This window comes from Mchenga conophoros, linkage group LG18 (assembly GCF_057382185.1).
Source record: "Mchenga conophoros isolate Kocher_MC1m ecotype Shallow Benthic linkage group LG18, M_conophoros_male_GT1.1, whole genome shotgun sequence".
In the NCBI taxonomy this organism is placed as follows: Eukaryota; Metazoa; Chordata; class Actinopteri; order Cichliformes; family Cichlidae; genus Mchenga; species Mchenga conophoros.
The window spans coordinates 8244079-8268521 of NC_140543.1; the positions used below are offsets into that span (position 1 = coordinate 8244079).

The 24443-nt window shown below is 40.1% G+C and overlaps 1 protein-coding gene across 3 annotated transcripts in view; it reads left to right on the plus strand.

Annotated features, from left to right (window-relative positions):
* The window catches only part of LOC146553141 (enhancer of polycomb homolog 1-like), a 35827-nt gene extending 16609 nt beyond the window's left edge, over positions 1-19218 (plus strand). For 2 of the 3 annotated variants that reach the window (XM_085254775.1, XM_085254772.1), the window contains 13 exons: positions 4560-4719; positions 7296-7441; positions 7638-7844; positions 7975-8123; positions 8308-8455; positions 8775-8939; positions 10467-10556; positions 10827-10975; positions 11126-11571; positions 14471-14589; positions 14719-14854; positions 15778-16153; positions 17003-19218. In XM_085254775.1, coding sequence (XP_085110901.1) covers positions 4620-4719; positions 7296-7441; positions 7638-7844; positions 7975-8123; positions 8308-8455; positions 8775-8939; positions 10467-10556; positions 10827-10975; positions 11126-11571; positions 14471-14589; positions 14719-14854; positions 15778-16153; positions 17003-17075 — 2304 coding nt within the window. In that variant the 5' untranslated portion in view covers positions 4560-4619 and the 3' untranslated portion in view covers positions 17076-19218. The remainder of the gene's footprint in view (positions 1-4559; positions 4720-7295; positions 7442-7637; positions 7845-7974; positions 8124-8307; positions 8456-8774; positions 8940-10466; positions 10557-10826; positions 10976-11125; positions 11572-14470; positions 14590-14718; positions 14855-15777; positions 16154-17002) is intronic. The other variant, XM_085254774.1, reaches the window with a different exon arrangement.
* Positions 19219-24443: the final 5225 nt, after the last annotated feature.

The window sequence follows — 24443 nt, forward strand, 5'->3', positions numbered from 1 at the left end:
GTGTACATTAGAGGTTATTTAATAGAAATGTTACAGTTTTGATCATTTTTAAAAACTAAAATGGAATGAAACTTAATATTGAAATGCACAAAGTAAATAAGTAATGTCTTTCAATTATACTCCAGTCAGGTTGGGTTATGTTTGCAGGGCACCATGGAGAGGCTATTAGGAAAGGGGGGGGGGGGAGAGAATCTGCATTCTCAGAACAGATCGCAGCACCACATGGCAACGATAAATGTAAAAGACAACCGCTCGCCTCGGGTGTACTAAACAGACTGTGCATGATATTGTCAGGCCCAAAAAGTGCAAATGGTGGTGATGAACACTGCTCTGGGACACCATAAAGTAGATTTAGGACTGTAGACTGAAAGTTTTGCGGATGACAGCACAAACTTATAAATTGAAGGTCAGACTTTGTCAAATTTGCTTTCCTAACAGTTTTTATATTGTTTTTCTTGTGACTTGCTGTTTACAGGTAACAGGTATGAGTAATCATTCATTATAATTATATTTATTTGGAATACAAATTTGTTTGTTTAATTGGTAAAAACAGATGTTGATTAAAACCTGTGAAAAAGCAGGCACTGTGGATACTCCCTTGAAAATTCACCAAAATTATGTTTTTCATGAAATAAAATCACCTTAATCTCTGTTTATTTCCTTTTATTTCCACTGGTAGTTTCTGACTGGATAGTTCTGAAAAGCATCTCTAAAGTAATTAGTTTTGTTATGATGGTTAGTCCACATTTTGCAGTTTTGTCTCGTAGATGATCCTCATCTGATTGCATTTGTTATATATAATAAATGACTGCAGACCATATGAGATTGTATACATTGTCCTCAATGTGGTAGAGCAGCAATGTTTCAAGGTCTCTGTAAGAGTGAATAACAGTAAAATCTCTGGTGTGTTGAAATGGCAGCTTGGTGTTGTAAAGAGAAAATTGATCTTTTTTTTGCTTGTTTTGCCTCTTTCAGAAGACCAAGTTCAGAAGTTACATTTCTCATGTTAATGTTTCGATCACTTAACTACTGCACATGTTGCAGGGTCTCTACTTCTGTGTGCCAAGCTTGGTGGTGCATCACACTGATCCTTTTTAACACTGGGAAATGTGTTATGTCAGCTAAGCTGGAAAAATGGGATTTGTTATGCTTTTGAATGGTGGATGCTCATATATTATATTATATTATATTATTAAATATATTAAGCTAATCTTTCAAGTAATGCACTCAGCATATGTGCAGTATTTTCTACTCTCATCTGCTTCAGTCTATCAGACAAGTTGTGAGGCACTAATATGACCTGGTACATGTTTGGCAAATGGAAGCATGTAAAATGCAAACACATCCGGTGACTAAAGAAGCAGCAGTGGCTCCACCGTTATCTGCACAGCTGATGTTTTTTGAGGGGGGGCACTAGGTGTCCAATTGGCTGAGTCTGAATGTAGCCGTTCAGTACTTCCTCCTCATAATTTGTTTATGGATTATCTGGGTTTTTCCTGCAGAGAGGAAGTTTTGCCTTTTTCCCCCAAGAGGCTTGAACCAGAGCTAAAGGACAGTTGTCAGCATTGGAGTTTGAGTTAGTCAAGCATGAGCATCTTTCTTCTCAAATGATCAGAACCAAAAACAAGGTGTTAAAATGCAGAAAAACAGATAAAATAAAAACCTTTTTAAGCCGGGTTCATTTACTCAAATTTAACTATTATGTAAATGACCAGAATTACAAATACCAAAGCATCATTTAAAGTAGCCCAGCCCTTCATTGTCTTCATGAAAATTTTTTTGTGCAGTCACGTAAAAACAAATGCACTTGTGGTAGCATGTTATCACAGATTTGGTGCATTTATTCCTTCCCAAAGCCCATCTAAGCTAGGATAAATGTGATTATACAACGGTAACGGACTTATTAGGGATTTTTTTTTGCAACAGACAAAGTTCAGTTGCTTTGAATAACGGACCAGTTACTGACTCATTCACTTACTTTATCAACCTTCTCTGGCTATTAATACTCCCCCCCCCCCCCCCCCCAAAACTACTCTTGTATGTCTGACAGCCGTGGGGAAAACGATATACACACCCTCTCTCCGGAGAGCTGTTGTACGAGGCCAGCAGCACGTTGCCTTGTTGACAAAATGCCTGCCAGTGGCTTGGTGCCCGGCTCTGGGCCAAAGGCTCTGCAGCTCTGACTCTTCAGACAAACAGCCCGCCAACAAACCAGTTAGTCAGTCCTGCAGCCTATCTGCCTGCCTTCCTGCTTTCCGCCTTATTCCCTCAGCAAGCTTGCAATCTTGGCAGCAGTAGGCTTCCATCTCTTATTTACCTGCCATGAGGCAAAAAATGTTGTTAGCCTCCATTTCTGCTCTCAAGATAATGATTGGATCGTTTAGCTAAAACTTGTACTTCTAGAGCCAAATTGTTATTTCTTGTTTTTATTAGGATCCAAACTACATATGTGTTTTATATGTTTGAATTTTTGTTTTTGGTTAAATTTAGTTTGAATTAGTTTCCAGTGTGAGTTTCATTGTTTATTTTCATTTTAATTTGTGCAGAGCGTATTTCTCTAAGTCCATATTACAATAAAGGCTTGTAGTAGCAGTCAAGTTTGAAAAAACAAAAGCACCAAAACAAATCCTTTGTGAGGAGTTGTCTTCAGTTCTTTTCACATAATGTTTGGCTAGTGATTTAAAGACACACAGGTAATAATAATCATTTAAACTTATTTGGTGACCTGTTTTTTCCTGATGCATTTCACTTCACTACTAACTGTTGCCAATGTTTTTAAACTGGCTTGCATTTTGAATGTATGTAAAACATATTCATCACTGAATAAGCTGTACTCATTCAGTGGAGCTGACATCAAACTAAAAATAAACAGGAAATGTCTTTAGTCTTTGATCAACTTTTCCAACAAAGTAAGCATGAGCAGGCACTGATGGTTATGTTGATACTGAGCTGTGTACAAGACTGACAGTTAGCTGTGTTCAAGAAGTGTTTGTTTTGTCATTTTTGGAGCTTGTGCATGTCTGGTTTCCTCCTGGAACTCAGTTTGCAGGGTTACAAGTTCTTTACAGTCACCCCAGCTTTCAGCTTTTCTAGATATCGCCTGATAGAAGTGCGTTTTAGAATTAAACCAGTTCATTTGGATGTTGGTCGAACTTTAACCTGTCAGTTCCCAAGTACAAAGACTGTGCCAGTAGCTGGGGTTGGCTTACTCTCGTGCATAACCTGCTAGCCCAAACCATACCACACTGAGAATTTCCAGTAATGCCTGCATGCAAGAGAATATTACTGCAGTTGTCCAAATTCATGTGTATTTTTAATGTGGTCTTGGGGTGTCTTAATTACAGAAAAAAATTGCAATTATTTTGGTCTGGATACTTTTATTTAAGCAGATTTCCTTGGCTTTACTTTCCCCTCCATTTGAATCATAAGGGTGAATTCAAATTAACAGAATCTCCAAGTCTGGAAAGTTTGTTTTGAACTTGGGTCAAAAGTAAAGGACGTGTTTAAAGGGAAAACAAGACAATTATTGCAAGTGTTATGGCACAGTGATAGTTTTGATTATCTTGTTTTTGCTATTCCCATGAAGACTAAATGTAATTTCAATTAAAATTTGATTGCACAGCTCTGTGTGTAAAGGATATCACATTTTATTTTAAGTAATACACGCACTGGTCGCAAGTTTGTTGTTCAATATTTTTCGTGCTTAGCTTTGAATGATGTATACAAATAAGTATTTAAGAGTATTTATGGAGGGATCTGTTGGTTAAAATATGCTTGAATGAGATGATCGACTGAAGTTGTTTCCCTTGTATTTGACAATCCCTGGACAAGCAAGGTCAGGTTATAATTATGCATATGAGAGTATTACGTGACCATACTATCGCTTGACCCATACCAATGTTGATATTTTTAAAATGTAAATAGTCTAATTTCTATGAACAACTTCTGCATCTAAATTCTGTAGGCATTAGATGAGATGTTTAGTTCTTTCCATTTGAGTCTGGTACTGGCCATCACATTAGGAGTTTGCAAACAGAAGCAGAAATTCTTGCCTGAATATCTGCTGGCTATATCAGAATTTTTAAAGTTAGGTTAAGTATCACAGAAGCTGAAGTCTGATTAGACGCAATCCACTGGGTATGGATTTCTATTCTATAGTTAATTTAATACTGTGTGTTTGCCTAGCAAGGTACAAGCAAATTAACTCGTTGCCAAATCTGGCACAAAGCATTCTTTCTGCTGACGTCATGAGTTTTGTTTTTGTTTTTTAAATTAACCTAATATTTTATTTTATCATCGTCAAAGCATTCTAAGAATGAAATTTTACAGTTAAAACAAAAACAAAACTTTAAAATGTCCTTAAACCTAACTCGACATGTCTGTCCTTCAGCTCGGCGATCATATCGGTTGATAGTTGTTTTTGACAATGTTTACAAAGCATCAGCATTGATATTCTGTCTCTTGCCTTCATATCAGCCTGCTGATTTCAAGAAAAGTACTTTGCTATGTTTTGTTTTGAAGAGGACATCATCCTCACCTCGTCTCCGTGTTTCTTTTAGGAACACCATCTCCAGCGGGCCATCTCAGCACAGCAGGTCTATGGCGAGAAGCGGGACAACATGGTCATCCCAGTACCGGAGGCGGAGAGCAACATCACCTATTACGATTCCCTCTACCCTGGAGACTTCAAGATGCCAAAGCAGCTAATTCACATACAGCGTAAGTGGGCTTCTCTAATGGAAAGTTTGTGATGCAGAAAGCAGAGAAAATGAGTGTGATGTAGCAGATTAGGGGCCCCAGTTGTTTTCATTAGCCTATAATGGCGTTCCCTTCATTTATTTCAAATGTGTTAAATGACACGTGGGGGCTTGCTGAGCAAAGATTATACGCTGCAATGAGTTGAACACTTCACATCAGTGTTACTTGCTTTTCTAATTTGAAAATTGTCACTCATGTTATTAGATTTACTTTCCCCTCAGCTCTGTAGCCCTAGAGTTTTTCCAAGAAGCAAGGGGGGAAAGGTGACCTGAACTGACATTTAAATATATCCTGTATTGAAAGCAAGCCACTTAATAAAGTAGAAAGTTGGCTGCTACTTAGAGTGTAAAATCCCAGCCAGTTTAGGTGATTGAGATCTTTTATCATTTTTATTGGCATTAAGCTTTGTTAACTTGAAGTTGTCATGTTTTTCTATATAACTCGAGATTGCCTGTTCCAGTAGTGAAATTGGAGGAAATTATGTTGCTACATGGCTTCGTTTAGTAACCATGGCTGCGTCACAAGTGGTTTGCTGTGATTGTTTCTCAAAAGAAAAGCAATTTGCTGTACCTGAAACATACAATGTTATCAAATGACATGTTTTGTCTAGTTAGAGAAAACCTTGAAATTAGTCTGAGGCTTGGATGGGTTGAAACAAGTAGAAAACCCAGTTTGCATCAGTCTTAGTCTTGAAAGTTTAGTGTTTATACAAAAGTATCTAAAATTCTACAAAAGCAGGCCTGCCATTTTCCATGCATATAAAAACCTTTTATATATTTAAGTCAGTGGTGTGAAAAGATGCTGAATGTTAAAAATGTTCAAATTAATGGCCCTGGCTGGTGAAAGTGAATTTGCCTTTTTACTCTTCAATAACCATCTAGCCCATCTATTGTGCTTAATTGGCATCTCAAGATGAAAGTGAATTGGTGTAATTAAATCTGAAGTGAGGGTTTCATTTTAAAGCTGAAACTGCAAATACTTTGATCTACACATTTTGTTCTGCAGGTATAAGTTCAGTTAGCATAGATGTTTTAATTTGATTTTGGCGGATGCGCCTGCATAAATGCTGCTGGCTGTGAGGTCTCAGGCAAAATAAATGTGGTTATTTGAACGTCTGAGATGAGACTCCTTGGCTTTAAACAAACTACAAGAATGCAAAAAATTCGCTTCAGATTCTGTTGTTAATGAACTCAAAATGACTTTTTTTGTATTCATTTTCTTTGTGAAGCTGTGGTGCATTTGTGGCCCTCCTGAGAGCCCAGAATTAGATCAGTAAGATCAAGCTAGGGTGTCAACCATGTGGCTTAGCCTGCTAAAGGATTCAGTCCAGACCACTTCAAGGCTTACCAGTAACATCAATAATCGTTTTTCCAGTAACATCCCTGGTAAGATGATGTTTGAATTGCTACATACTTACCTGGGAAGTTACTTTTCGTGTGTGTGTGTCTGTCTGGTGACTCAAACAGGCTAACAATAAACAGACTTCCATGTTTCAATGCAGCTAGCCAAACAAGGAAGAACCACTTTCTGCTGTTCTGTAATGGCACAAGATTGTGCTTAACATGTTTAAAAACCTTTAAGCATTTCTTAAAAGCTTTACAGACAATGTTAAATCAGTGTCTGTTTTTAGGAGCAGGGATCCATGGTGTAACTTAGACTTTATACATGCAGTGTTTCATGTCCACTTTAAGTGGTACACGGGTATCTTTCTGCTTTGGCTCTCAATTGGTCAGGGCGTTGCTTCGATGCAGGTTTTCGAAGCAGTTTTATGGCCGCCTCGGATTAAAAATGGTTTACTGTCATAAACGCACATTTTGGACAAAAGCAATGTTTATGGTTACTTAAGGTCATTGGTTGATGCCTGCATCCTGTACATCAGGGCGGTTCAGATGCCACATGGCTTTAGGGTTGCATCCTCGTAGTGCTTTCTGAATGGAAACTGCTTCGGTGATACTGATGTTTAAATGGCATATAACAGATTGGCCTAAAAATTTGAGGTGGGAAAAGGGAGCAGTAGGCGTAACGCACTGTGTCAACACTCTACAACAAACACCCAGATAATCTTTACTGTTCATTGGTTCCACTCGGTCTCCAGACAGCCCTTCCTTCCAGTTGTCTGAAATGGCAAATCTGGTGTAATTAAGCCTGATAATCATCCAGTGCATCCCCAGCCTTCATGTCCAACAGCTGCTGAACACTCATTTATTCTCGTTAACGCTTTAATTTTGGATTATATATTTTATGCAGCAGGTGTTTTGTTGCTGCTTGGGCCATAATAATAATTGGTTATATTCCCCTGTACAAAACTCTTTTTTTTTCAGCATTAGAATAAACAGTAAGAATTGTTTGGAATCCAAACAGATGCTGAACCAAATGAGTGGAATGAGTCCATGTTACCTGCATCTTGTCTGTATGTTTTAGTGAGACCAAAGCAAGCTTGTGTGAACTTGTCCAGAAACAATCTAAATGCTTTGTATCGTTCCTTGTAGTTAAATAAAAATAAACGTATTTATTTATTTGTTGCCTCCCTCATGCAGCTTTCAGCTTGGACACAGAGCAGCCGGATTACGACCTGGACTCAGATGATGAGGCCTTTGTCAACAAGCTGAAAAAGAAGATGGAGATCAGCTACCTGCAGTTTGAGGAAATGATTGACCGGCTGGAGAAAGGCAGTGGACAGCAGGTTAGAAGTGTAAAAAATGTTTTGCAGACAAATTCATCAGGTTTGTTCCAAAGTGAGATTCACTGATTAAAGAACTTTTTAAGACTGCATTAGTTACTAACACTGACTTGAAGCCACTGATGGCAGGCAGTGTCAGATTTGTCACCCTCACTGCTCTCTAACGTGATTGTATTTATCTCCTTTGTTGCCCTCGCAGGCTGTGAGTCTTCCTGAGGCCAAACTGCTGCTGAAAGAGGATGATGAGCTCATTAAAGAGGTCTTTGACTACTGGAGCCGCAAGAGGAAAAACAGCAAAGCCAACTCCCTCATCCCCACCGTCAAGCAGGAGAAACGGGACGGCTCAAGCACCAGTGACCCTTACGTGGCCTTCCGACGACGCACTGAGAAGATGCAAACTAGGAAGGTTGGTGCTCTCAATTACTGTTGCTAATTTTTAGTTCTGCATTTCTGCAGTCCTATACAATCAGTGTTGCTTTTGGGGATTGTTTTTATTTCTTATCCCTGTTTATTGTAAATTTCGCTTCACATCTTAGAACCGTAAAAACGACGAGGCCTCGTACGAGAAGATGCTGAAGCTTCGCAGAGATCTCAGCCGAGCCGTCACAATCCTGGAAATGATCAAGAGGAGGGAGAAGAGCAAGCGAGAGCTACTGCACCTCACACTGGAGATTTTTGAGAAGAGGTAAGCCAGTCTCGAAGTTGCACCCACAGGACGTTGCTACATAAGTTAAAGCACCTTGATAGCAGATTCTTATTCACTTGTTACTACTTTTTTTTTTTTTTTTTTTGTGGACTTGTGCCAAATTAAACGACTTTGAAATGCCTCACCTTTAGATTTATGGAGTTATCCTCTCCTTTTCATCCAGAAATGTCATGTCAGACTTTGGTGGTGAGGTTATGGCAGAAGTTCTGGCTGAAAGGGCACTGGTGAGACCACAAATCATCCCCCTGGTCCCACTCACCAACCAGTACCGACACCAGGACCATATGGACCTCAAGGACTACAAGTCCAAGGTGAGCCCGTAGGAAAAAATTTGTCTTACAAAAAAGACAAAGGGGGAAAAAAAAAACATCTGATGAATTAGTTAAAGTTGCTTATATCCAGAATTGAAGGGTCAGTGGCATTGTTGCAAGTCGTGTTTTTAAACCACTGACCTGCTTAAAATGCAACCAAGAAGGAAAATGAAAATGGTGGTATGAAAAGTTAATATAATGAGTCTTTTAAGAGGAACACTGCGCAAGATAAAAGGCTGCCCTTGGGCTGCGGTCTCTAAAGGTGTACTTTAAAGTGCCTCTGCAGTGTCATTAAGTTTGGCCGCTCTCCCTCTTGTAGCCTGAGAAGACAGAAGTTCCCCGGCAGAAAAGGAAGTATGAGAAGAAGCCGAAGGTGCTGCCACCATCATCAGGCACACCCCACCATACAGGTCCGGTTGTCTTCAACGCCAAGGACCTAAACCAGTACGACTTCCCCAGCTCGGATGATGAGCCCTTTTCCCAGGTACCTGCACGCTTAAGCAAATGCGTTCATTCATGTAAAGCCAAGCATGTTACGCAGATCAAGCTTGGGACTTTTTCCTCAGACGAATTCTTTACACAACATTTTTTTTCCCTGTAGTTTGACTTTTTGCATGGTGCCACTGGGTTATTTCCAGTTTGCATGGTTTTGAAATAGTATTATTATTATTTTATTTTTTTTTTTTTACAAAGTGGCAGCAGCTGTTATGCTGCGATAAGGTTCATTAGCTACAAAGCCAAAAGAACAGGTAAGGTTTTTACACAGCAGGAAGAATTGGGGGGGTCTGTATTAAGCTTTTATTTTCTTTATTTTCTTTATTTTCTTTTTCTTCCTCTACCTGAAAACTGATCAGATACCAGAAAATATGTTTTTCTGGCTGCATATTGTTTGGTGCTTAATAGAAAAAATCGATAGGGAGTTGTGCAGGTACAGAACCCAAAGGATGCTAAAGAGGGCTATGATTTAAATCAAAGATTTATATACTTGAAAATTATTTTTAGGATCTAAACTCAAACTGAAAGATTTGAATCACTGCCAGGCAATTGCTTCACTGTAGAACCTGCAGGGTCACTGGGGGCTGGAGCCTATTGCTGCTGTCATAGACACAGCCAGACTTATTTTATAATCATTGAAAGGGGAGGAAAAAATATCAGGGTAAACCTGCATAAAAGCTGTTTCAGTACTCAGTTCAGCTTGAGTGAATCTGGGCTTTAATTTAAAAAACAGAAGTCCTTAGGGAATAAAACTCGAAAGGATTCTCATTGGCTGCCTGCAGTTCCCTCTGTTTCCAGATCAGTGTCTCTCACCTGGTCCATTTTGGGTAGTGTGTGACAGTTTGCAGCCAGTTTTGTCTTTTTGCTTGCCCTTTGGCTACTGTGTAGGCCTCCTGAGGGAGTGGAGGTGTGCTGCCGCCTGGGCCCTCATCATACACGTCTGCACTCGCAGACATGCTGTGACAGAGAAAGTCAAACTCCAAGTCGGGTCCTTGCTTTGTACTAGATGACCTCGTTCTCCTCCACCTTTATTTTTTCCATTTGTTTTTCATTTTAAAGTTTGAGGAAGTACTCTGTGAAAAGATGTTACATTTTGCCCCAATCTATTGAGTTTGGGGCAAAATGAGACTACAGAAATAATCCTCCACTCTCAGAAAATTGATTTATTCACTGTTTAAAAAAACTGTTTTGTTTTTTTGTTTTGTTTTGGGGTTTTTTTTGAATAGTGTAAAAAGACATCATCTGTCTTCTGTTGCTTAATGATGAAGTACAACACATACTGGAAACTGTTCCCTCTTGTCTGTGCAGCCACTTGGCTGTGCACTACGGCCTCTTCTTGTCTCCACTACCGCTGCTAAACTCTGCCCTTTGTCTTCAACAATCTTCTCAAAATTGCCAAACCATGTTTTATTTAAAAAAAAAAAAAAAAAAAATTAACAAAGGCTTCTGGCTTCAGTACTATAACTTCTGCTCTTCAGCTGACCTTACGCTGACCTCTGACGTCTCTCATCCACAGCTGCACTCAGGCTCATCAGAAGCAGAGGAGGAGAACGACCCAGATGGTGCCTATGCCTTTCGCAGGAAGGCAGGCTGCCAGTACTATGCTGTAAGGAACATTACCTTTTGTTCCTTAGAATACCTTAGTTGTCTGTAAGGAATAATGAAAATTAGTATTACATGTTTAAGGAAACCCTTACTATGTTGTAAACATAACTTGAACAATGCTATCCAGTACTGAAGTCAATACATTGGGGCATGTAGTTCACTGATGAGATTGCAGATTGATTCTAAACTGCACAGGTCAGATGTATTGAACCCAGAGACCTGCAAGAATGAGTGGAAAAGGTGAACTTAAGTGTCCTGTCTGTCTTCGTAGGCTCGTCAAGATCGGGTGGGTAGCTGGCCGTGGTGTGGACAATGGGAGGGTGGTTTGGCAGAAGCTCGCTTTCGCTACAGTCTCACCACAGTCACCATGCCACGACGATGCCTGGGCATGGCTCGACGGCGCGTGGGACGAGGCGGCAGGTGAGTTCACTTACTGCAAAGTGCTGGCATTTGAATCCAGCTTTACATTCTGTGCTCGTCTGTCTCATCTGTGTAGATATCTACAAAGCAAAATCAGCTAAACTTATCACTTTTAGTTGTTAAACCCTTTTCTCCCTCTTTTTCTCTCAGGGTGTTGCTGGACAGAGCATACACAGACTTTGACAACATTTTCCATGGACTGGATCCAGACATGCTTGACCTGCCTGTTCCTCAATCTCCTCCTCCTCCTCCTTCTCCTACTCCTGCAACTACTTCACGCGCACCGGCCACCGACAAGTTTGCCAGTACCTCAGAAACAAATACCTCGGAAAGAAGTTCCTCCTTCAGTTCCTCTCTTTCCCCATCCTCCCCCACTTCCACGGACCTCAGTCAGATACTGTTGAATATAAAGTCGTGCCGATGGAGGCACTTTAGACCACGGACACTACCACTACATGAGCTGGACAATGCCCACCCTCTATTCAGGAGGCTGAGCCGAAGCCTGAAGCGCCCACTCTCGGCCTCCACCACCGGAGGGCAACCCTTTGGCTCCCAACGTCCAGGGAGGGTTGTCCCTGCACCCACACCCGTTGCTGGTAGGTGGCTTATCTGACTGTAGACAGACACTGTTGTGTTCTCTTTGGGCTGTGTTGGTTTCATAACTTATACCCATGGAGACGGTAAGATACCAGCTAGTTAGTGTTAGATATTGTTAGCTATATAGTGGTTTGTTTGTAATTAGCAGTTTTTCATCAGGCAGTATAAAGATGGCTCTCGGTCTGGAAAGTAAAGCAAAGGTGACATGTCCTTTTAATCCCTCTGTGGTTTCAAGAATTCCACTTGTATAAAACTCTCAGCTGCTTGAGCTCAGGATGCAATTTTTCTCCCATATTTTTATTTATTGTGGCGGGTTTTGCTGTCAGGGCTGGGCTAGGTATATGTCAGGGCGAAAAGGAAGCAAAGCCAGACTTAATAAGGTCTGCACAAACTAAATGGTAGTCCTCAGTAGTTTTGGCATGTCAGTGCTTGAACTAGCTCTCATCCTATTGCATTTTCAGGATAGCATGGTCCTCAAGTTGAGAGCGGAACAAAGACTGTCTTCCAATTTGCAATCCAAAGCAATGGAGTTGGGAGTAGGCCAGCAGGAAGGTTCTCGTTACTAATGACTAAACATTTAAAGTAAGAGCACTTTCAGTGGTATGACAGTCATGGATGCCGTTCGCTTGGAGAGTTTGAAAAAGTAACGGTGACAAAGTGAGTCGCCAGCTGGCTTGTTCAGGACACATGTCCAAGTGTGGTTGATTTTTAATCGAATGTTTGCAGCTTTTAATTTCCTAGATTTTCATCAGAATTCCTTGTTTTGTGGCTGTGCTAAAATAGCAAGAATTTCTATATATTTTATTTTTTTGTTTATTTAGAACAGCTGTTGCTCTGGGGGTAACATTGTATGAATACAATCTACCTTTCATTCCTTAAGGTGTCAGTTAAAGCAGGATTTCATAAATGAATTCATGACATGCATGGATTTGACGAAGAGACGAAATGCCACAGGTCCCCGGTGGTTTTACTGTGAGGGCAGTCAGGCGGCGGGTGTCTTAATATTGCTGCAACTTGTTTTGATGTGCATGAAAAAACAAGCTGCTTATTGATTTTTCCAGAAAAGGTTCAGTGAGAACCTGAAAGACTGATATAATTAACATGGATCTTTCAAGAAACTCTACTAATATGTATTGTGTATGAGCAAATGTGACAGCTGCACTTGTTGTTTAAGTAGTTGATTTTTGATTAAATTACACGGTGTTGGAGTTCAAGAAATAAAAATGACACGTGCTCCAGATGGAGGTAATGCCACAGGACGAGCTGTGACTTGGAGATGTACGCAGATTGTGGATCTTATGAAACTGAGAAGTGAAAAGCACACAGGGAATGGATACATCAATAATGCACTGATGCACATAATGCCTTTAAAACATGAGATGAGAACTTTTCAGTTCAAACACTAATGAAGAAGAACTTATGGCCATGTTATCTACAGCTAAAAAACTTTGATTCAAATACTAGGGTGGATGAAATATCCACAAAAACATGTTCAGGTTTTCTTTGGCTCTACAACACCTAAAATGTCAGATATGACTGGTTTCATGAAGGAGTTTGACATTGACTCAGGCTTTCTATTTCAGAAACTGCACGTTTGCTTAGAGGCATATTTTACTCTTCACCTTAAAACGGAACGATTTCCCCTGGTGTATTTAATTTGCAATGCCAATCCTATTGATGCCATTAATATCTAACTTAATCAGTTTAAATCTATTAATCAGCTGTCCTGTAGCCGTAGATATGGATATCACTTCAGATTAAATACTGACTTGAGTTTTGCCACTAATAACATCCTATAAATAGACTAATTTGATCCAATGCAAATGGGCTTGGCAGCTAATTAGGACCAAGTATGAAAACGCATTCATGCATTTATTGGGTGCACATTTTATGCTGTTGTGCCTGGCAGGGCTTTATTTGCTGGCGTTCATGACATATGGCTCAACTGATACTTTTGTTTCTGTAGGGATTTAGCCTGGTTGAGACAGCCACCTGTGACATTAAGAACTCCGTCTCTAAACTTGTTAACTGTATAATCTTGCTTTGTAGTAAACCTCAGTTTTCAGGCAGGAAATCTGAGAATATATTTTCTGGAGTACCCTAAGTTTACCTGAATATGGCCAAAGCGATTTCTTTTCCTACCACATATACTCAAAACTGAAAGAATCAAAGCTGGAATGTTTTATTGTAGTACAAAAGCCACCTGGAGAGTAAATGGATGTACTCATTACCAAACATTGGTCTGACCTTTCATTAGAATGCATTGCATCACTAAAAACTCACTGGTGCCCAAAAAGTGTTAAAAATAATTCAGGAAACCATGTAGTGGTTTTGCTTTGTTCATAGTGAATTGGTTTCTGGTTCGGTCATTCATTTAGTCATGAGCACAGTTTGCAGTAAGGTCTGCAGCATAACAGTAAAATCTGAAGATGCTCCTTCGTGACTGAAGTCTTTGGCCTTTGTTGTACTCACTGTTGTTTGCTTCCCTGCTGACTTATCAAACGAGGCATATTGAGTGGGTGTGAGTTGACAGAGTTGTTGTCTGTGTGTTGCTGTTTGATTCAGACTGTTGGAGCAGCTTACTTTTCTTTCCCAAATAAGGTTTTTATTCATCCAAAAGCAGTTGAAAATCTTCCCAAGAAGATAGAAAGTTGGTCAAATATTTGTTTTCAACTTTCTATCTTCTTGGGAAGATAGAAAGTTGGTGGCAATACATTAGGCACAATGTGTCATGGACAGTGTATCTGAAAGGCTCCGTATGTATCATGTGGTGCGTATCTTGACCTGGGTTTAAGGTTTAATGCCAACCTGCCACCACTTAGCTCAAATATTCTTTGTGTCAAAAGATCTGTCTGTTTTATGATTGGGAATTTGTAACACTGTTTTTGTTTCTCTCAGCTTTCACAGTTGAACAGTACCAGCAGCATCAGGAGCAGCTGTCCCTGATGCACAAACAGCAGCTGGAGCAAGTCCAGCAACAGCAAGCCAACAGCGCCACCACTGCCAACAGCACACAGGTCAGCGTGCAGATCAACTGTACAGCAGCAGACAGTGATCTGAATTTATATATTTATATAATATATACTTTTTGATTGATCCCCCCGTAATCTTCAAATCATGTAAACTTGTTACTCTTGGTCTCCTAGCAGACCCTGGCAAATACATTGGACCAGGCCAGTGCTCAGTTTGCCGCCTCGGCCCTCGTGACCGCCGACCAACTGCTGGCTCTGAAAACCAAGGAGGAGCTAGGACCAGGAGTCAATGGCGTCCTCTCCCCCTCAGGTATAACGGCTTCCCACACAACCACTGGTTTGACCAATAGCCTCTTAGCTTTGAAGGCTCATGTTGTAATCACTATTGTCGAATTTAACAAAGGTATATTGGTATTGATGATCCCAAAATTGTTTACTTATTGATTCTAATTCTAGTTATATGTTGAAATTAAAACCAAATTGATTAATTTTTTTCATTTATTTTACAACAGCACTATTAAAATGAAAAGTCCACTTTACCAAATTGTTAAAGTACAGTGACAGTGAAGTCAAGACAAAGCAAACAAAGGGACAAAAGTAATCATAGTACTAACGCCCTCAATACTCATCAACACAAAAGAGCAGATGGCAGCACAATGAAAGTTCAACAAAACCTGCACCAGCAGCACCCCAACGACTGATGCCGCTTCACGGAGGAGTGTTTGCTAGATAACCAAGAAAAGTGACAAAAGGGAATTTAGATTTTCATTAATCTGGAGATGGAAGCGGGGCACCAAGGTGTCCTTCACAGATCAAACTCCTGCAACCTGAAGTCTGATAATCAGTGACTTTTTCTTTGAATACTGATTTGGTGAAAAGGGGAAAAAAAAACCTCCTGCTTGTACATTTTCTTCTGCCACGCAGCAGATTAAAATCTTTTCCTTGTCAAAGTTTTTTAAATTAAAGTTTCTGTTAAGTTAGGCTTTGAAACCTGTGTGCACATCTACAGTACCTCATTTTTTAAGGATTATGATTAACACTTTGAAGGGAGGGAAAAAGCTGCTTTGAAACTTTGTGTACTCAACTTCAAATTGCTGTGCAAATTCAGTGCTTCAAATTCAGAACAGGAGCAGGTTTAAAAAAAAAATAAAAAAAAATCAGGTGATAATTAAAACTTCTTCTCCAAATCCTGTTTATTCCAACACCACCCCCATCCCACTCCACCCACTTCAGGTGTCTACAAGGGCTTGCACCTCTCGAGCACAGCGTCCCCGTCCCCTGCCACCCCGGCTCCTCCCACTGCTACAACGACACCTGCTTCGCTCCACCCCTGTACCACCACCACCAGCTCCACATCTGCTACCAGTAACAACAATGGCACCACTCACCCTGCCAACACAACTACCACTAACACCACCACTCAGGTCCTGCTGGGAAATAACAACAACCTACGGCTGAGTGTTCCCGCCACCAAGCGCATCCCCACATCCCGGACACTGAGCACCACCATGTCTACATCCGCCTTAAAGCTCGCCCACGCAGCAGCCGCCAACTGTCAGAAACCCAAGGTCACTACAGCCTCGGCCTCGCCGCTGGACATAGTGCCCAGGTAAGGAAAACTGAAAACACTCGAGGGGTGAAGTGATGTTCCAAACAGAAGGCCGTACCTAGCTGAATAGCACACAGGAAAACGTCAACATTAATCCTTTTAATTTATTACCTTTTACTCAAAGCAGCCATGTCCAACATGGAACACTCTTGAATGTGTATGTTATGAACCTACTGAGTTACCAGCAGAGTTGGCAGCTCTCAAAGTTTACATGTTCTTGTGAGCTCAGTTTGTAGTTTAGCTGTCCAGCTTTCACATTGTCTAGTCATTCTGCTCTGTGACAAACGGTTTGTCTGCTTGAGATATATTCCAGGGATGACATGTTAGACCAAAAAAGAAGAGACTTTACTTTTGTATATGAAGCATAGGACTGCTTGCTAAAAGGTTTGCTACCTGTGCCATCTTTTCATGTGTCTGATGAAAATCTGTCCAAAACCAATGTGAGAGCAGCTGTGCAAGATGTTGTCACAAAATTTATGGATGTGCGTAGTTAAGATAAAAAAACATAGTCATAAACATCTCAGTACGCATCCAATCTGAGCTCCGGACATTACTTCCCTGTCAATGTTTACCTTATAGATCCAACCTGAAAATGTCTTTGGCGGCACCTTTCACCTACATCTTACTCAAGAATAACGTGTCTAATCGCTATAAAACACTTACTTCTGGGCTTTTATTTAGAAATGTAGCACATTTAGATTTTATCTGTTGTTTTTTATAGTTTGTAGAAACATGAGTAAAGATATTGTTTGGCCTTAAATCAGGCCTGTTGTGCTTAATTTTAAGACAACTGAAGTAACAGGTTTATGCTAGCCTGTCTGTGCTAACAGTTTCCATTTTTGCCCTCAGGGAGAATCATGAACAAGACAAGCCAGCACTGAACAGTCTAACGGACAACACAGTGGCCATGGAGGTTACGTAGCCTCTCATACACCGCTCTGAGGAAACGTGACTCCATTGTTTTGTTTTTTTTTGTTTTTGTGTTTTTTGTTTTTTTTTTAAGGTGCTATGCATCATTCGTTAGTCATGAATGCAAGTGGTGGCGGACTGAGCACGGCAAGGCTGGGTTTCCATAGCAACAGTTTGGGACTTAATTGCAATGCTCGTCTCGTACAATTCCCCCCCATTTGTTACTGTTAATAGGAGATCTCTGTAAATTCTTAATATGGCAATTATATGTACAGTACTGCATATTTGTAATACCCCTCTCCCCACCCTTCTTGTATATAACATTACTTGAATACAGAATTGTTCATTTGTGATGTTTTGCACTCGATATTAAAAAAAAATTTCAAAATTAAAAAGAGAAAACGACAAACTGCAACTGGTGCGAGTATGGGGTGTGAAAGTTATACCACAGAAAAATGTATGTCATCACATGCATGGTGCGGAACCTGCTGTTTGATCTATTTATTGTGCCGTGTTTACAGAGGTTTTCCCCCCCACATTCATTAAATTTTTTTTTTTTTTTTTTAAATACACTGTATCCTTCATCAGTTCCCTGTGCTGTAGTAAGTGTTTAGGTAGATTTATACAAAAAAGAAGTCCCCACTATTTTTTTTTTTTTTTTCTCCTTCCTTTTTGGATGTTGTGAACATGGCCGGGGGCTCACCCGTTTTTGTTGGGTGTTCCCATGTGTCTGTTTAAATCCACGCAGACGTGTGTTTGTTAAAGATTCAGGCGCAGGGCAGTAGATGTGTATTTAGCCCTTTTCAGACGTGATGTGAAGCATTCGGCTCAATCAGTCTCTTAAATTGACGGCACTGTCGTTCAGAATTCACTCACACACATCCAGGGGGGCTGCTGTGGTTGCCACGCGTACCAAGAACTTATTACATTTGTGGTGATTAGTATTGTGTGAGGTGCAGCCCGCGCTTCTGAATGTTTCTTTGACCAAGATCTGTGGGTGCTGCTGACTGTGCTGTACCCACCTGCCCCTTGCACACAAGCCGAGGGCTTTCTGAATCAGGAGCAGCTAAAATACATCATAGATAAATGTTTTAGTCTAGTTTCAAATCTAAATCAAAGATGAAATGTTATTGTTGTGTAACGCAGCTCAGAGACGCAGGGGAATCGCTAACAGATGCGATCTAGTGCGAGCTCATTCGTTGACATGACTTAACGCAATCAGACGAGCTAAAGTGGCCAGTGAATGTCACTGAGACGCCAACACGTTCAGATGCCGTCAGATTAATTGAAATGTCTGAAAGGGGCTTTTGTTTGTTTGTAGGCATCAGTTTGTCAGTGGGTAAATCAGTCTCCACAAAGCTCTTCCATACATATGTTATTCCTGAGACAAGTAACAAAACAATGGGGATGAAGACTTTCCCAGAAGACTTTGCTGCTTCTGACTTATCTAAGCACTATATATTATAATTTTTTCTTTTTTTAATTAATGCTGCTTTTGTATGATTTTTGGCGTCTGGTTTCTACCAGATGGCCTTAGTAACTTTGTTTTCTCTAAAGGATAATCCCCCTCCCTTTACCATTTTTTTTTTTTTTTAAACAAATATTTTTGTATCTCCCTTCTTCTTTATTTTCCCATGAAAGACTTCATTCTTTTGTTACTTGTTCTGAAAAAAAAAAAGAAACTATAAGGGAGTAATTTAAAAAAAAAATGCAGTAACTGACATTTATTATCATTCCAGCTTCTGTATAATAAGGAACATGTATCAATTGAGAGAAGAAAAAAAAGAAATGAAACAGTTTTCTCTACTTTTAAAAACTCCAGAAGGCTGAAAGGCCATGAACCACAAGTTATCGGGTGCCTTCATTTGGGAAAAAAGAAAAAAAAAAACTTTTAAAAAAAATCAATAAAACAAAAAAAATCACTCTCTTCTGTGAAGAGTTTGGTACTGAACAAGGCTACGTGTAGTTTTTCTTTGTCTGTACCACAAGCCCAATGCCCATTCCAATGGCCCAGTTGATTCATGATTTTTTTGTTTCCCTTTTGTTTTTGTAAACCCTTCCACCACACACACTCACACACATGGGAAAGACTTAAGAATCCTCTTGAATTGTCACAAAATGAAATAAAAATCCAGGGCATTATGTGTTTCGACCAACATGTCTCCTTTGTTTTTGTTACTTTAATGGTTTCGTTGCGTCTTTGTGTGAAGAAGCTTCAGTTTAGGAGCCAAGTTTGATCTCAGGTGGGCCGGACAAGACAAACTGTGTAATCCTCCTACGTGTGAACATTTAATGAACCGTCCAATTCCTCATGCAAACTAGATGAACACCCTGAGAGAAAGAACTAAAGAGCAACCCGACTTTTTCCTTTGTTTAAAGTAGTGTAGATTCAGTGGGTTCCAAAGTGTGGGCTGTGAAGCTGCCGCAAGAACTGATTTGTATTATTTACTTTGAAACAAGTTTTTATAACTGATAGATGTTTTACTTAAACTCTTGTTTGCCAACAGACTGCAGAAGTTGCTGGGGGCATTCATCATCCCTAAATGCAGCACATGGTAGTGGTGAAGTTAAAGTTATGACCACTTTGTAGTCTTTCTACTGCTGTGGTTTAGTGTTTTACTGCTGGCAGTAAACAAATCCTAACCAACAGCTAATCTTATGTGATAATCAAAGACTGGGGATGAATTCTGCTGATGTTTTTAGTGATCCAGGGCGATGCAAACTTCTCGTTTGGCCTTACAGAAAGCATCTCTGAGGGGCTTGTTACTGGCAGCCCACAGATGCAGTCTACTGTGAATTTCTTCCCACTGATTTTTGTGTAGCTGAAAACACTACGTATGTTCGTAAACTGGTGAAATGTGGGATGATTAAGTAGCACCAGCACGGTGGTGTTTGAGCTATCGAAGGACTGGAAAGAGTTGGAAAACTGAAGTTTGTGACTGTCCTCAATCATATCCTGTCATAAGGATATAATCTTTAAACTTGAAACTTTTATTACCATGGCACCAGAAACTGATTGTTTTTGAAAGGAATTTGGACTAAAAATGAGTTCTTAAGGTGATATTCTTATTTTTCTTTTTTCCATTAAAAATAGTTTCATTCAGCTACATAATGAGAGGCGGTTAACTTGCTTTAACCAATGACTTCTGCAGAATTGGGTTTAAATGATCATTATATGTTATGACATTATGATATAAAAATGGAAACATTGAATACTCCCGCTTCAGCTACTTGATCCAGTTTCATGAGAAGGATTAGTAAAGTGTCCTGCTATATTTATCCCTTTGATCATGGATGTCAAACTCATTTTACATTTTCTAAAGATGTCCAGTGGGCCGGATTGGAGTCTTGGCCTGGCCGATTCTGGCCCAGAGGCTTTATGTTTGACACCCCTGCTGCAGCTGGAAGAAGGCTGGCAGCTGCTCCTTCCACACATTTTATAGCCAGTGGTTTATGAAACTGCTGACTCAGCACTTTCATTAAAGTGTTTAAGTGATACAACTTTAAAACGCATAAAGCTAGTTTTCAAAATGCTTGCACAGTAGCAGCCTGCAGTGACATGAGCCTTAATATGATATATTTTTCATTAAACACTTTTCCAAAAGATTCACTCAGAAATTAATATTAAATTTAAAAAAAGATCAATTCCTCTTCCTCTAAGAAGTCGCTGGTGACATTTATCCATTTTGGTTTGTACAAGAGGAAAAAGTGAAGGGACGAAAATAATCCAACCTGTAAAATGTCTACATATATATTTTTACTATCTATTGTGTAGCAGAATAAGAGGAGTGTCACTCTGTTCCCTTATGTATTATTGAGCTATAATCCATAGTTTTAATGTTGCGACTGCAGAACGTGAAGCCACCTTTCCCTTTTTTTTCAAGCTGAAGCTGCACCATGTTATCATCCTGGGACACTATATGTTGCTGTTCAGTTTACCGTCTCCTGCGTCGTCCTTTGGCAGCGATGCTCTGACGCAGCAGCCGCTGCAGTCCTCTATGGTCCTCTGTCAAAGACCTGCAAAGCCTGCAGCAGAAGGCTGGAAGCGTGGCAGCACAGGTTCGTCAGCCAGGAGATGCTGATTCCTGCCCCCGTGAGACCGTTTTACAGTTTGTTTGGCTTTTTTTTAAACACTTGCTGACTTTTTTTTTCTCTTTCACTTTTACTCACTGGTTAGTTTTAGCCACTAAAGATAACCTGATTAGTTTTGGGTAAAAACATGCACCCTCATTAGAGTAATCCTGCTTTTTAACAAACAGCCAGATCTCTCTCAATGATGCCATAACATCGTCCCTCAGGGCAAATATTACCTGGGGGAGGTTTGAGTTCCAAACATGGCGTCTGTGAGTCACAGAGAGGTTTACAGATGGTGGAGATTTCCTCAGATTTCAAGACAACACCACAGCACCCAGTAGTGACTGACCCTGACCTCTCTTCCATCTGGTTTAGGGTTTATGATTTGACACCACCAGGGTCTGTTAGGCCTGTCTTAGAGAACTGGCTTCAGCTGACATAAACCCAAGCAAAATTATCTGAGCAGAGATGCCCAGATCGCCCTCCTTTCAGCCTCCTCTTCTAGTGAAATACAGACCCAGCTGAGAGGAATAACTGCTGCTGGGCCTCCTCACCTTAGAGCCTTCCAGCATGAATCCTGCTCAGATATCCAGACCATATCAGCTGACTTGTGTCTGTGTTGAGCTTTCCTCTGAGCCCCCTCATAATCACCTAAAACTTCACCCTACCTGTGCAGCAGAGCCCCGACGTTATAATTGTAACAGCTTTTAATTCCACTTTTCTTCTGATCACACAAACTGTGGTTCAAGTCTTCAGTTCCTCTAAAAGTAACAGCCAGCTTTACAGGTATCCACCCTCCCCAAACCGCTGCATTTACTGTAAGGTGACTGTACCCTGATGAACCGGTTTAGTTCTCCTCTTTGTGCCTCATGCCCACGTGTGTCCCTTTTATTCATTGACTGAATAACAGGCAGAGGACCCTGAGCCGTGTTTTGGTGTTTAAAGCTGAAAATAAAGCAGCGTGAGTGGGTGTAGTGAGCGTAGGTCATGAAGTGTTTTTCACCGGGTTTTTTTCCACATCAAGGTGGCTCACAACTAAAACGCACGGAAAAGTACTGCAGCACACACACAGTTTTTAAATCAAAGTTTGGGCAAACATACATTTATTTTCCCCTGCAAAAAAAAGAAAAAGAGGCCATCCAGGCATAGTGTTGCTGTTTACTCGTGGCTTCTATTCACTGCAGCAATTTGGGCAGGATAAGCGATGACATTTAAATGTAAATTCTACTTCTTAGAGAGGGAAAAGCAAAGTCGATAAGAGCTGCAAAGTAAATGAGCACAGCGGAGTCTAACTCCCAGAGAGAGATTGCCTTTTCTGTGCGACTGACTTGATCATATTTAGATCTTTCTCCTGTAATTGCTTGTTTCAAAAAGATAGAAAGTGATGAAGTGTAAATGCAAGACAGTTTTAGGGACGTGACCTGATACTGGGTCTCGGAAAAGTGCTGCCGATTTCGCTTTTAGTTCAAAGTAAATGCGCTGAAAGTGGTTAATGTGGCTGAAATCAAAGTTTTAATGCGCAGGTTCAGCAAAATGCAGAGAAATAAAAGTGAAAGAATGGAAAGGCAAAGAGTCGGGATGTTAGTGGGAGGCTGGCTTTATCTGTGAGAAGAGGTTAGTGCAAGTTTGCACAAAAAGATTCATTTCAGCTTGAGGATAAAGGCACAGGACGTACTCAGATTGGTCCATTGTGTGAAGCCAGTGCTAATTTTATTCTAAGAATAGTCTACTGCAGGGGTGTCAAACATAAGGCCAAGGGGCCAGAATTGGACCCAGAAGAGTCTAATTTGGCCCACTGGACGGCTTTGGAAGAAGTAAAGGAGGAAATAAATTCTTCCTGCTGATAGAGACTTCTCCCACAGCCATTCTTACTACACCAAAGCAATTAAGTAACAGATAAACAATTAAATAACATAAAGTTTCCTGTTTTTTCACTATCAGCTTTTTACAACAATAAAAGCAAATGGATATTTTCTGTGACTTATAACAAACTTGTTGTTTTATAATTACAGGACAGTCTCAGTACTTTTCTGTAATTTGTGCTGACAGACTTTTTCTCTTTGCCACTGCAGCATTTTTGAAGTTGCCTTTCTTTTTCAGAAGGGGGGATTTCACCAATCTGACCCACTTGAGATCAAAGTGGGCCAACAATGTAGTTTGACACTCCTGGGCTAATGCAGGCTAGTTTCAGATCCAACTTCCTCCTTATTTCTTATTTCTTTTCAGTTGATAAAAATTTGATCATACAGTAAAGAGACAACCTGAATGTTCAGACTGCGAGTGGCGACAGTAGGAAGCTAGAAAGCTCGGATCAAACCAGGTTGGTCGTTCATTCTCATTTGATCCAGCTCTAAATATAAGCTTTATAAACAGGAACGTTTTTAAGCCTATTCTTAAAACTAGAGACAGCGTCTGTCTCCTGAATCCAAGCGTCTGCCTCCAATTAAGAAACTCAAGGAACCACATGTGAGGTTCCTTACATTAAGTTGCTAATTTATAGTTTGACAGTGAAGTGCTTCAAGATTTGAAGGGTCCAAAATGAAGAGAAGGAAAAGAAGACAATCCTCCTTTCGAGTCTCTGTTAGCACTCTCGCTGTGGTGTTTTGGATCAACTGAACCTTTTTTAGTGAGCTTTTAAAGCTAATGTACAAGAAACAAATCCATTGATTACTTTTTTCAGCATCACTCTGAGGATGTTTCTATTTTTTTTGTTATGTTTCCAGTTCCAGTCAACAAATGCTGGTAACGAAAGTCTGTCAAAGCAAAAGCACAAAGCACGGCTTGTAATTTGTGATTTTCTAACAATGTTGAGTAGCTGTGATAAAAAGGACAAAATATTTTTTAGAGACCAACCTGTTGGAAATTTGAGCAATTTTCATTTCTTCAAAGAGCTTTACTGAAGAAGTGCCGATTCCTGCCACGTTATTGAAAGAAATTCAGTTTTGCTACAGGTCTGCTCAGAATGTTTTTCAGTAAAATGTTGAATTTTTTCTACTGAAAGAATCAGCCGTGATTTCAATTTGAGGAAAACATGCAAAAAAATAACTCACTCAAACTTCACAGAAAATCTGAAGTTTTTAAAGAGTCAATTTAATAAGAGTGGAATTAAACTGACTTCTTGAGCTGAACTCAGTAAATATTTGATCAGCATGTTCTTAAAATTACATTAAGTTGCTAATTTATATATCTTTTGTGTCTTTTTAATTGATTTGGTGTCATGCTTTCATCACGTCAGAACTATTAATCACGTCCCCTGCTGGGATTATTAAAGCCATCTTCATTCATTTTTCGTTCAGGTCTTTCATTT